The following is a 13681-nucleotide window of genomic DNA, read 5'->3' on the forward strand; positions in this document are numbered from 1 at the left end:
TACTTCTTCAGCTCAAGAATATATCTATGAACCTGTGGCATTCTGGGTGGTGGGAACAAGGCACGCATTCTAGCACAATGTACTACTTGATCTGCTCTTTGCTCTCTGCAGCTGTTCCTTGGTTACTGCGTCTGTTTAGGCTATTTCCAAGGCATACAATGTTCCTGCATTCCAGCAATTTTTACTAGTTATCTTGTCGTAGTTTTCAGCTTCTGTGTTTGGCTCCTAGTCTGGTATTTGTCAGCTGCCACAAGCACCATGTGGAAAGCTGCTTCCTCCTGTGATTTTTTACATGGTGTTTTTGTCACTAATTTAAAAAAAAACACACATTTTTTATTTACTGTATCAGTACCATAGACTGGGGAAATTTGTGCCTCCCCAAACAGCTAGATGTGGCCCCACTCATGCTCCGCCCCCAGGCTCTCCATTGCGTCTGACTCTGCACCCTGAGGGGTGGCCCCGGCTTGGGCTGAGGCCACACCGCCTGCCCTCCCAGCGCTCCAAGGCTGCAGCCACATGCCGCTGGCCTTCCCAGCACTCTGGGGCTGGAGGGGCTAGCCTGGGGCAGGGGCTGGTGGCCATGGAGTCGGGGGGCCTCTGGGCTCTGGCAAGGGGTGCGTGCAGAAGGGGCGGGGCCTCAGGCGGAAAGAGTTCACCTACCGCCCATGGCAAGAATCGAGTGTCTCCTGGTTTGTTTATGTAATACATGGCTGTTATGTGGTGTGTGAGGTTTTGAACTATTGAGTTTTGGAGAACAGTGTAGTGGTACTAGGATTTTAATGAAATAATTAAAATACAGACCCAGTTAATCAAATGAGCTAAGTAGTCTGCTAGAAGTAGAAGTTGACCCTTGTCTTTGTTTTAATGAAGTATAACTCTTAGAATATTTCTTTATAGCTTCCCACTTTTCTGTTCCACCTTACAATTTACCTTAGACTCCATTTACTTAGCTTATTCCCCTTCCTACACTAAATACAGTGTCAATATTTTTCTGACACAGGTTCAGAAATGATTCTTAAGTCATGGCACTTAGCAGCTTTGGAATAACACTACTATCCCAAATTAATCTTGTACTCATTAAACTTGGGGAGGGGTAGTGTCTATCTAGGAAAACAGTAACACTCTCTCTCTCTCTCTCTAATGGAATGTTGGATAATTCTAACATAGAATTGGGTAATCTGAATTCTATAAAAAAGCTATCTCACATAATGTTTTTCTTACAGTCTGTAACTCACATGATTGCTCTTAGTTGAGAACTAGTCATATAGTTTAAGGTCAGAAGGGGCAACTAGATCATCTAGTCTGCCCTCCTATATATTACAGGCCACCAACACCACTCAGCACCCACACACTAACCCCAACAAAGGAAATTAGTCCCAAGTGAATGAGATCTGCAGGAGACTAGACTATTATATGCCACAGACAGGGAATGCAAAGGACCAGGTGCACTAGTTTCAATGTTGCAAATAACTTGAGCTCATTTTGCATGTGTAGAGCTAGACTGTCTCTTTTCTCTCTTAGCTGTAGGCTTCAGGTTTAGCTTAGCTGAGGGTCTGAGTCTTTCACTTCTCCTTCTCTGGAGGGCAGGTCCAGGGAAGAGAGCAGATAGATACAACTTCATTGTTGTGAGAGAGTCCACCCTTTGTGTCTGTACGATTAGAGTCTTTTATAGGGTTTAGTGCCCCCTTCTCTTGGCCTCAATGACTATCCTTATCCAATAGGATTTCTAGCATGTTGGCTATGTGGATCAATAATTTGGTGACTCAGGTCACTGTAGAAGATTCCAGTCTGAAGTGGACATTTTCTTCCAAATTCCATTGGTGACCACAGGCATATATCCTCTTCATAAGTAGTACATGTGAGAGGCCCATGCAAGAAGGAGTTGGCAATAGATTTCCATCTAATGGAATAAGGACCATTCTCACTTTGCTAAGTATAATTAAAGGTTCATCACCAATTACAGTTTCACACATTTCCACTCATTCCTTGTAATAGTTGGTAAGTATGTCAAGCCCAGGATGGAGCATAACCTACTCCAGTGCCTTCTCACCTCAAGTCAAAGCTGCTTTAGCATTCCTCATGAATACTACACCTCAGTTAGCATTTGATCAAATAAAAGTTATTCAGGTCCAAACTCAAATCTGGCCCTTGTTTCCTACAGCAGGTAGGAACATAACATGTGACAGTCTGATGGCTGTAAGCTACATGATGCTAACATGTAATTTCATGTCATCTAGGGATCAAATTCCTTTAATTTTTAAGGTGTTGCAAATGAGCTCCCCAACCTGTCCATGATTAGTGTGTATGTCAGGGACGGAACTGAAAAGGGAACCCTTTTTCACGTGCTTCTGTGTTCAAGACACCAAGCCAAGACCTTCCTCTCTATCAAATGTCTTATTGAATAACATACTGATTATGTTGAGCAGAGTTGAAGGAGCTGCAGGTGAAGTCTGGCAAGCAGCTTGTGTGTCATGCATGCAAACTGACCTCTTATATAACAGTACAAGACACATCTGGAGAATGAGTGCATGTAGCAACTGGAACCTGCCCTCAGGCAGGTATGCTTTTTCTGTTATGGAGTTGATCAATGCACCCAGGAACTCTTTCTCATTTACAGAGGATGAGCGATGATTTTTCCTAGTTCATTATGAGGTGTATCTAGAAAGAGTACATTCCAGGCTTGCTGTTTTCTCACTCTGTATTTTGCCTCTGATCAGCCAGACATCCAACCAGAGGTACATTGAGTGCCCTGTCTTCTCAGGAGGGCTACTAACACCACTAGGCATTTTGTGAAGACTCTTGGTGGACACTCCAAATGGAAATACATTGTACTGGTAATGATTTGGTTTCACCATGAATCTCAAGTATTTCCTGTGGGCTGGATGGATGGCTATATGAAAGCATGCATCTTGCAAGTAGAGAGTTGTGAACATAAAGGGCTGGAATGATGGAGGCAAGCATTACCATCCTGAATCTGAGGTTCACATATGTGTTTGTTCAGTCTCTTCACTCTAGAATAGCACAAAGAACCCCTTTTTTCTTCAGGTTAAGGAAATATCAGGAGTAGAAGCCTCTTCTGTTGCTTCTAGATGGAGAAACGAGCCCATTTTTTTGTAATAGGCTCTCATGAAAAGACCCCTGAAGAGGAATGGGATGGGGAGGGTGTGGAAATGAAGGGGATAGCTGTGTTCTACACACATTTGTCCAAGGTGATATCAAACTAAGCCTGATGGAATGAGCAAGGCGGCTCCCAAAGATGGGTATTGGCTCCTGATGAATTCTGATGTGTCTCTTGACATTCCTGTCAAATTTACTACCTGGTAGATGGAGTGGTATGGGCAATGGAGGAGGGGGATGATGAGTGCCTTTGGTATTGCAATCATTTTCACAGCAGGTACTCTACAGTTGTCTACTCTGAGAATAGAAAAGAGCTTGCTGCCTCTGTTTGGGCTGATATTTATAGGGCAGCTTTCAGTAGGTAGTCGGTGTATAAATCTCTCGTGAATTAAGCTCTCCACAGGCTTGGCAGTTTGGTAGGATTTTGGTGTTTAAACAAAAGTGTAACTGCATGCCAGATGATTTTTATCAAATTTCTCCAGCACAATTTAAAGGTATATTATTGGTGTAAGATTTTTTTTACAGGATGAATCATAGTTTAGCAATAAGGCATTCAATGTTGTGATAAATTTTGGAAACTGCCACTACTTACCATCACAAACAGGCTGTAAACCAGACCAAGAACCATTAAGCAAGCATGTTCGTTCTGCAGATCCTCTCAGTTGATAACCCATTTCACAGGAGAAACGTAGTAGACTTTTTATTTTGAATTCATCCCCGAGTCTCAACCCATGAGGTGGTACACCTGGATCATCACAATATCCAGGACTATTTCCTGTAAAACATAATGCAGTAGAATTACTGGCAAGTTATATTTCACTGTACATATAGTAAGAGTTACACTACCAGCTAGATTTGTTTCTGTTTTAATTAATAAGTTTGCTTCTAGTCTGGGAGATTGAAAGAAAAAAAGTAACTTCTCTATCTACATCTGAATCCAATAAGACTTAATTAAAGCTCACAAAGTGATAAAAAATGAGTGATAGAAGACAAATATTAATATTGAAAACATTCTATCTTGTTGATCAATTATTTCTTTAGCATGTATAACTTTTTATATTTGCTCAGTTTTATTGTTCTACATTTTGGCTGCTATTAATTTATAACAATAAAAGTAAGATAACAGCAGAATTGGAGAGAGGTTTGGTTACATATGTAGTGGAGAATAGCTGAGATATATATATATATAGCCTCATTTATATATCCACTAGTGACTAGACTGTGCCTAACCCTATGTAGACAAGGAAGGGAATGGACACATGGAGCCTTCCCCACCTCACTTTGCACTCCTGTGCAGGGGCCAGTCACAATTCCAATGGAGAGAGAAGGCAGTGCACTTACGCTAGACTTCAAAGAGGGTGGTGTATGGTGATGGCTGTACTGCATCAGCCAACCAGTTTGTCAAACATGAAGAGACGCACACACCCTTTCAAAGAATAGCAAAGCTGCCATGACCGCATGTTCTCTCCAGGAGCCCCAAGAAGGAATACTGTTGGAGGAGCCAGAATACCCCTGAGCATTTCACTTTTTGTAACCTCTGAATCAACCCTTCAGTGTAGGCCAAGTCTGAAAGCCACAATCTGGTCCAAAATAAACAATAAAAGGAAACACGACAAGAGTTACAACAGTCATGCTTAAGTTACACTATGTCTGTGTTGTGAGAAACAAGTTTGATGGCCAAGTGTCATTAAGCACCCAAAAATGCAGGAGACAGTATCTCAGTCTTTACTGAAAAGTTCTTTCAAAATTAGCAGGAAATGATAAATTTGCTAGATTTTTTACAATACATTTTGGAATTTAAAATTATATCCCTCCTATAAAAATCAATGGGATGGTTCACAGAAACTTTTAGCAAGATTATCATTTTCTACAAAATTGCATGTGTGTCTATATATATATATATAAATTATTATCTTTTATCTTAATATATATATTAAAAGTAGAGTCTTTATAATACAATTGAACATCTATTGAATCCTTTTGGTTTCATCTGTATTATTTTCTATAACATTCATTGTTCCATCATGGAACCTGTTCACACACTGGGTGAAATCATCATTTGACTTAAGTCAGTGACAAAACTCCCACTGGCATTATTTGGCCCAGGATTTCACGCGCTGACTTTAAGGCTTGCTGAGGGCATGGAGACATACCATGAGCTATGTGGTATGTGGAAAATAGACATCCAAAACAAGGACCTGATCCACTGAGATGCTAGGCACCCTCAATTCCCACTGAACTCAATGGAAGCTAAGGGCCTGTTGAATATCTTGCTGGATCAGACTCCAATTATGTGTTATGTATATGTCACATATGTTACAGAAAAAATAAAACAAAACAAAAAGCATACCTGACTTAGAAACATATTACAGGGCTTCAAGAATTCTACTCGGACTGTTTTTCACATCCCTCCAATAATAAAATGAATCAGATGTCTTAGTTGTTATGGGCCCAATCCTGCTTTCATTAAAGTGATGAGTGTAAAATCTCATATACTGCTTATTAATATAGATGGCTTCTGGTACAACTAAGAATACATACACTGTCTATGTATTTTTTATTATGTTTTTAAATCGAGCCACTACAGATACATTTTCTCCTTCTTCTCCAAATATGGAATTCTCTCACCAAAAACTTCCCTGGCTCAAGTATTAAGATAGAAAACACAATTCTATTTCCATAACAATTTTTTAATTAGACTAATTTGTTTTTTAAATCAGATTTGATTATCATAAGGCCCTTCTGGCCTTAGAATCTATGAATCCATAAAATATATTATGATTTTGAGGTCCCGTATTGCAAGGCCCTGAAGGTATAGAAACTGAAACTTCCTACCAATGTAATCAGAATGTAACCTTCTCACCGCAGGTTTGGCCTCTTTACATCAGGTAAAATGACCCAAACAGCATAGCGGGGCTATAAAAGACCCACTTCTGGCTGAGACAAAATCCCACAGCATAGACGCTGGAAGGGAGGAGGGTATGTAATCGTAGGTGGTTTACCATTTAGTATCCTTGCTGTTATGGTTTTGTGTCAGATATGTTGTGTGTGTGGTAGCCTTAATGTTCACAAAAAATGGTGTATAAATAAAAATGAGCATAGGTGTAAATGGAAAGCAGAACTGTGCAAGTGTGTAAATACTATTTTGTTATGTCATTTTATGTAGCATCGTACTGAACATACTACAAAGAAGAAGGCTACCTACATAGTGACAAACTGACTGAGGGCAAACGTATCAGCATGTTTGAATAAAGAGCTGCAACTGAAATGAGTCCATACTCAAGGAAACAAAATAAAGCTGGAACAAAAAATGTATTTGTCTGGAGTTAAAAAAAATGCTACTTGGGTACAGTTTTAATCATTTTAATTACAAGGTCACATTCACATGATGGTACATACAACTACCTGAACAGTGAGGGAGAGTTCCACTCCAGTGGCTATCTTCTTGGCACACTCTAGTAGAATTTCCTATGAGAGTTCGACTTGCTGTGCAAGAATAGTGAACTATAGATCCATATGTGAATTTATCTCCTGAAAGAACTGCATTGGCAGGAACTCCAGGATGTCCACAAGAAATGGCTACAAAGAGGAAAGAAAAACATTAATATCATATGGCTGTTCATTTTCAGATCACAAACATCTGTGACAGACTTCTAAATATGAAGTCAGCTCTACACAAAATAAACATAGTTGGGTTGTGGCTGTGGTTGATTTATTTGTCTTTGATAAGGTTAAGGTCAAGAACTACACTCTAAACTCATTTCTTTGGCTTAGCTTTCCCACAGTAATTTCTGCCACATCCAAGCCCCCACCTACCCTTATTAAATCTTATAAACTGGATACACTGTATCTGCCACAGACAGGAAAACAAGTCAGTGAGATTTTTAATCTTTATTTCTATTTTTAAATACATGGGAGGTGATCAGATACTACAATGATGGGGAGAATCTTAATAAATAAGTAGAAGATAGACAAAAAGTACAAAAATATGAATAATTACGCCTGAAATTTTATCAGAGAAATTCATAGAGGGCAGTGAATGATAGGAAAATATATTTATGATCATTTTGGTGAATTATGAATTGCACATATTTACTTTTTATTTTGGGTTTTGAAAAAAAAAATCATACAGGCAAAGTTTTGTTTGTTCAAATGTTCCTTAAAAAAAGGCAAGAGTTGAGATTTGTTTAATCAGGAAACAAAATTCATTTCATTATTAAAGGAAATTCATAGCTAGAATTTTTTTTTAAAACAGTTAGGTCTTCCAATCAGGGAAAAGAAATGAAGGGAAATTCTACATCATGTAAGTAAACAGTCACAAAATTCAAATGTTTTATATATATATATATATATATATATATATATTATTTAATCAAAAAATGTTGAATCATGAGCAAAGTTCTAACAACTCTGGAGAACCTGGGAAAGAAAGAAAGGCTACTTTCATCGAACAGCATGTAATGGCCATGATGTAAAGGAAAATTGAAATATAATTTTAAAAAAGTCATTCACAAGTACTGTTTTACACTGAAAGTAATACTCTCTTTCTATTTTTACTGCTAAACTGAGAATTTTTAACAAAAAAGTTTCTATATTGGGTTAGATGTTTATGACCCTATCCAAGCACTTTTTAAAAAAAAGTTTTATACTTGGAGTAAGAGAGTGGAACAATGTATGATCCCTTTGAGGAATTAAACTCTCTCATCATGTTTGGAAATCTGCTTCAGAATTCAAATATCAAAGAGCCAGATCTTATAGTCCCCAATGAAAAACTCTCATTCAATTGAGAACAGAATGTGAGATTTGTCCTATAGACAGCTCAAAAGGATTTGTGTATCTCAGGAAAATAAAATGGGTAGATCTGAATTATAGTGCAACAGAGACAGTAAACAGTGCCAATTTCTGCTCTCCACTGCACAGAGAACAAAATTTGTCCTGGTCTGTGGAATTTCCCTGGTGTCATATTTTTCGTAGCTGACGGGGGAATCATAGACAGTGAGAGGTGGGGTAGGGCCACAAAGGTCTGTATATAATTTTCATTATGTTGTGCATAAAAGTGCGAATGTGTGCTTGGGTGTATAAAGTATTCTTGCCAGTGGTTTACTTTTAAACACTGTCTAAACATACAGTATCTATACTTTTCTTTAATATTGGTAATCTCAATGAACCTGATTTTCAGAATTACTGAGCACCTTCAGCTTGTATCTACTTCCACTGGAAATATGAGTGCTCTGTACTTCTGAAAATCAAGCCGAGAGTGCCTCACTCGCCACATATTGGTTATGGAAGGAAGTAGAATGAGAAAGAAAGAAAGAAAGAAAGAAAGAAAGAAAGAAAGAAAGAAAGAAAGAAAGAAAGAAAGAAAGAAAGAAAACAAAATCACAGGTTTTACAGGACAAGACTGCTAATCTGGTTCAATCTGATTAACTGAACTGGTTGGTATATAGGTGTGCACTAGTACAATAAAACAGAAAGTAAACCATGGAATATATCATCAGTGAAAACAATACAACCATTTAGTGAGCATGGAAATTAAAATATTTTTGTGAACTGTTCATATTCCCCTAATTGTCATACTAATTCAGAAACCTGATGTCAGAAAGTGAATGGGGACCAATCAAAAGGAAAATGAAAGCTAGTTAAATTGTTCATTTCTACAGATGTGAAAGTCACTAAGATGACCATAAAAACCAGAACTCACCAGAAATCTTTCTGAAAATAAATAAATGAAGTGGTGTTATTGGAACCTTCCTCCTAAACAAATTATCCTGTGCAAAGCTGCCCCTTCATCTCTTTCCACACGTGCACTAGCAGATAATAAAGACTAGGATGATTCTTCATTAAAAAAAACCTAGCACTCTGATGACCACGAATGGTTTTAGATTATTAACCAAAATAACATGTAATTCAAATATAATAATTTCAAATTTTCCCTGGGTATTTCTGGATATCAAAAGGACAACAAAAGGCAAAACTGTCTTTTTTAAATTGACTGACAGCATTTAAAATTATAGCTCCATTTGATCTAAAATACATTTAAATTTTACAAGGGTTGTGAGCCATCTTAGTTTTAGTGGAGTCTCAATAAATGAGACAGTTCAGTTCAAGAAAAGTTCCCAGATACATGTGGTGAGGCGTTAGCTGATGTTTCTGCCCTTTCTGACAGAGGAGCATGTCAATTCAATTTAATGAATACTTACGCAAACATTTGGGTAGTGACCTATCCCACAAGCCATTAGCCTTACAAGTCAAAGCAGATGAGCCCAAGATGTAAAATCCCTTCTTACAATGGTACACCACACTGATTCCATACTTGAAACTTTCAGGGTAATTCTGCTGCCCATGACGAATAGCATTTTCCACAAAGCCTGGATCAGAACAGTTCACCACTACAAGACAAACATGTTTGTCACCAACTTTGTAAACACAATATCATGAATACATGAAAACAGATCAAGAGAGAATACTCCACATTTCTTCACTAATGGCTCATGAGCAGGACCTGTGGTTATGGACCTCTGATTTTGGCTTAATTTTAGGACTCCTTACATATTAGGGGTTTTTTCGAAGTGTCGAGCCCTTTTTGATGTAGAGATACCATCCAAAGAGTAAGCATTCTTTTCCTAAAAAAATCCTAGCCTCTATAAGAGTCTGTCAGGGCTGGCCTTTCAGACCCGTGAAGAATGTGTGTGCCCTGACAAATTTTTGGACTCCCCTGACTAATTTGCAGCTCTGGTGATCATATGGAGCTCTAAGGCTGCAGCAAGTTCCTTCCTGATTTTTGTCCTGTAGCTGCACTCTAAGCATTGCTTCTGGCCGCAAGAGGAGCATCTCAATGAAGGAGCTAACTTTGTTGTAACCCTTGGAGAACTGAGAATGAAAACAATTTTCAAATGTTGGCAACTCTGCATTGACCTAGTACAAACTGCTGGGCTCCAATTCTCCTATCAGGTCTTTAAAAAGCTGGTGGTGGCCTAAGTGTTCCCCATATCTGCCCCTTCCACCAGTGAGGTTCCAGGTTCTAGCTGCACAGCTACTCAAAACACTGTTGTTTCTCTAGCCACAAGTACAGGTTCTTAGCCTGTAAATCACCTATAATTCATCTGTGAGGTCTGCAGCGCAATCTTGATTGATGTAGAACTGAGACAAAGCAAGGCCATTTTCACAGCGACTTGTGCCTCTACAGTAACTCTGTGCCCCCTAAAGCTCTGTGAAGGTTCCCCAGTGGCACTGTTCTTATGGAATACAATGCATATAAATTATGGGTGTTACTACACTATGTATGGAAGGCTGCAGCAGATGCTCCCACCATACGGGGTCAGGTCTGCTTACTAGTGTGGTGGAGAGAGGATCAAAAGCGACTCCTTCAACCCATTCCACTGGAGTGACAAGTGCTGCTGTAGATACAAACTCTGCACATTCTTCTGCTCCTTTACAACAAAGATTGTTATAGTGCTTATCTGCTGTGCATGGGACCATGAGGTGTAAATGCTCCTTGCTTCCTCTCCTCACTTAAGCACCTGGCACAGGGCTGGGCACAATCTGGCCCTGAGTATGTTGTTTTAATATTAAATCAATGAAACCAATGAACCCACACTTCAATTTAAACAGCCCAGAACCTTTTTCTCATTTTGACTTTCCTGTAATGTGCACACAAACAGCCTATAATAATAAAAAAGAAAATACATTTCTCACTATCAATACATAGAAGGAAAAAATATATGATTATTGGGAAATGCAGTACTTTATGTGGGAGACATCTCTCTTTTTAAAATGTATATCCCCAATCCTTACTCTTTGAGCTAATCCTCCTTTTATATATATAGCAGAGGCTCTTTTCCATTGGTAGAAGCAAGATCGTGATGCTGAGACTGAAATCTCCATGGTAAAATCTTGACAGTGATGTCTATTCTTCTGGCAGCGTACACCACAAGTGTGGTGAAAAGCTGTTATAAATGCCATCCTCTGCTCCTCTCATCTCTTCACCACAGATGTAAACAAGGACAGCGGAAAAGTTTTAGAAAATCAAGTTAGTCTACATGTAAAATAACCCACTGTTTTGGTATATGTGGAGTAGGACAGATTCCTTAGTGATTTCTAGTAGTAAGTTTTCGCATTTTACTAATGTGCAATTGTGAATACACAAAGAGGACTTATTATCAATCCATTTTTTAAAAAGTGAAATTCTCTCATAGAGATTACTAAAGAGGAAAAACATGAATATATTTATTATCAGACAATCAGTCTTTGCAAATGTTCACTCATTAGTATTCTCTTTGAAGGAATTTTATTTAGTGAGGAAGGGAAGTAACTGGAAATTAAGGAACCTGCAGTATTCTAATACTTCATTTTTGGTTGACAGTAACAGAATTATACTTGTTTTTACTGATCTATTTTTTAAACCAGAATTTTAATGTCATGAAATGTCTATGGCCTCATTCTGTAATGGGCTCTGTGCGGGCACATACCTGTGCAGAGCCCCATTGACTTTAAAGGAAACTGGGATTCCACTTAGATGCAGGGGTTTGCCCATGCAGAGCTCATTTGAAGATCAGGGACTATATTTGAAAATAATGTGGCTCGGCCTAAAGCAAATCTGCCTATAATCTACTGAAATATTGACATCTTACTCATGTGGGTTATTAAAAAAGAAAGCTAGTTAGAGCATTAATAATGTAATTATGGGGCACAGTAGGATCAAATTAAGTGGTGCTAAGATACTATGGTGATGAACATGGTATGGGATCCTTTATACAATAGACCTGGTTTAGTGAAGAGTCCTGATTTTCTTGGGAGTAAACTTCACATTCTCCAGACTCAAATTACACCTTCCTGTGTGCTGTGGTGAGTCTTTCCTAAATCAGTCACTCAGAGGGTAGGGGACTTTCATAGCACTTTGTCTCCGGTTCCATGGAACAAACCGGAAGTTTTGTCCCCAAACCTCACAGATCTTGGAGAGCTGTCAAAGGAGACAATGGGCCATCCATTTGGATGCCCTGCGCCTCTGCACTTACTGTAGGGTACCTTGTAAAATCCTGCATCTTGTGATCTACACTTAAACTTCTCCTGATCATAGAACAATTCCCTCCCTTAAAGTAGGACTCTCCAGTGTGGAGGGGCTCTGCTACAAATTGTAATGCAGCCTGAGGCACCATTAACCTCATAGTGCATTTAATGCTGGTATTGGGGGAGCTTTTAAAAGACATGGGGCAGAGGAGAACAGACAGTTTATGCTGCTCCTCTCAAAAGTATCCCACATATAATTTTAATGTTTGGGTTTGGTTTTTTTAACAACCCTAGTGCAAGCCAAGGGAAAAGACTTCATCCTTCTCCATAAAACAAAAAAGGATATTTAAATCTTCTTCCTTTTCCCGTATAGCATTTTCCCTGGTGAGGGTTGCAGTGGCAGCATGGGGAGTAGGGAAGATGAGACCTCCTTTTCCTCTGCAACAGGTTCCACCTCCTCCTGAGGGATTCCCCAGTGTTCCCAGGCCAGCTGGGATATACAATCCCTCCAGCATGTCCTGAGTTGGCCCTGGAGCCTCCTCCCAATGAGACATGCCTGGTAGAGTTCCAAAGAAAGCCTCCCAATTGGCATCCTTATCAGGTGCCCGAACCACCTCAACTGGCTCCTCTCAATCCAGAGTAGCAGCGGCTCTACGCCAAGGGTCTCCCAAATAGCTAAGCCCTTCACCCTATCTCAGAGAGTAAGGCCAGCCACCCAGTGGAGAACCCTTATTTCCGTCGCTTGTACCCATGATCTCTCCTTTTGGTCACTACCCAAAGTTCATGACCATAGGGGATGACAGGACCTAGACTGACCTGTAAACTGAGAGCTTCATTCAAGAACTCAGCTTCCACTTCACCTTCATGGACCAGTGCAGCGCCTGCATCACTGCTGCTGCTCTTGTCATTATGGAGGGGCTCTTGTCATGGTGGAGGACCCTTCATATCCCAGTCTATTTATCTTAGGCACTCATATGGCCCCCACCACAGTAGTGTCTGTATACTGTCTCAGTCTATAATATATTTATCCTCACAATACCTCAGTAAGATAGGGAAGTCCTATTATTATAGATAGGTAACTGAGATACAGAGATAACTATGTGCCTCAAAGGTATGAAAAATCCACACCTCTTAGTAAAGCAGGTAAACTGACCCAACCTCTGGTGTAGACAGCACTAGGTTGATGGGAGAATTCTCCCGTTGACCTAGCTACTGCCTCTTGCGGATGTGGAGTCCCTGCACCGATGGGAGAACCCCTCCCGTTGGCATAAGTAGTGTCTTAACTGAAAGGGTACAGTGGAATTACTGCACCATTTTAAGTGTAGAAAGTCCTAAGTGATTTACCCAAGGTGACTCAAAAAGTCTAAGGCACAGCAGAAAAATAAGTCTGGCTAAGTCAGAGGCTAGTGCCCTGACCACTGAACCATCCTTACAATGATTACATTCTGAAAAGTTACTATGGCAAAATAGCACTTTTTTACCCAAAAGTTATCTACTTATTTTAGTACCAAAACTTCATTCATTACTATTAACAGCAGTTCTTACTTTTAATGATTCC

At 39.4% G+C, this 13681-nt stretch overlaps 1 protein-coding gene across 4 annotated transcripts in view; it reads right to left on the bottom strand.

The window, feature by feature from the left end:
- CSMD1 (CUB and Sushi multiple domains 1) overlaps positions 1-13681 on the bottom strand; it is a 2000616-nt gene that overhangs the window by 58426 nt on the left and 1928509 nt on the right. For all 4 annotated transcript variants that reach the window (XM_073336216.1, XM_073336215.1, XM_073336217.1 and 1 more), the window contains exons 55-57: positions 9318-9506; positions 6523-6696; positions 3710-3892 (exon numbers count right to left, since the gene is read on the bottom strand). In XM_073336216.1, coding sequence (XP_073192317.1) covers positions 3710-3892; positions 6523-6696; positions 9318-9506 — 546 coding nt within the window. The remainder of the gene's footprint in view (positions 1-3709; positions 3893-6522; positions 6697-9317; positions 9507-13681) is intronic.

The sequence above is a fragment of the Lepidochelys kempii genome, chromosome 3 (genome assembly GCF_965140265.1).
Source record: "Lepidochelys kempii isolate rLepKem1 chromosome 3, rLepKem1.hap2, whole genome shotgun sequence".
Classification (NCBI taxonomy): domain Eukaryota; kingdom Metazoa; phylum Chordata; order Testudines; family Cheloniidae; genus Lepidochelys; species Lepidochelys kempii.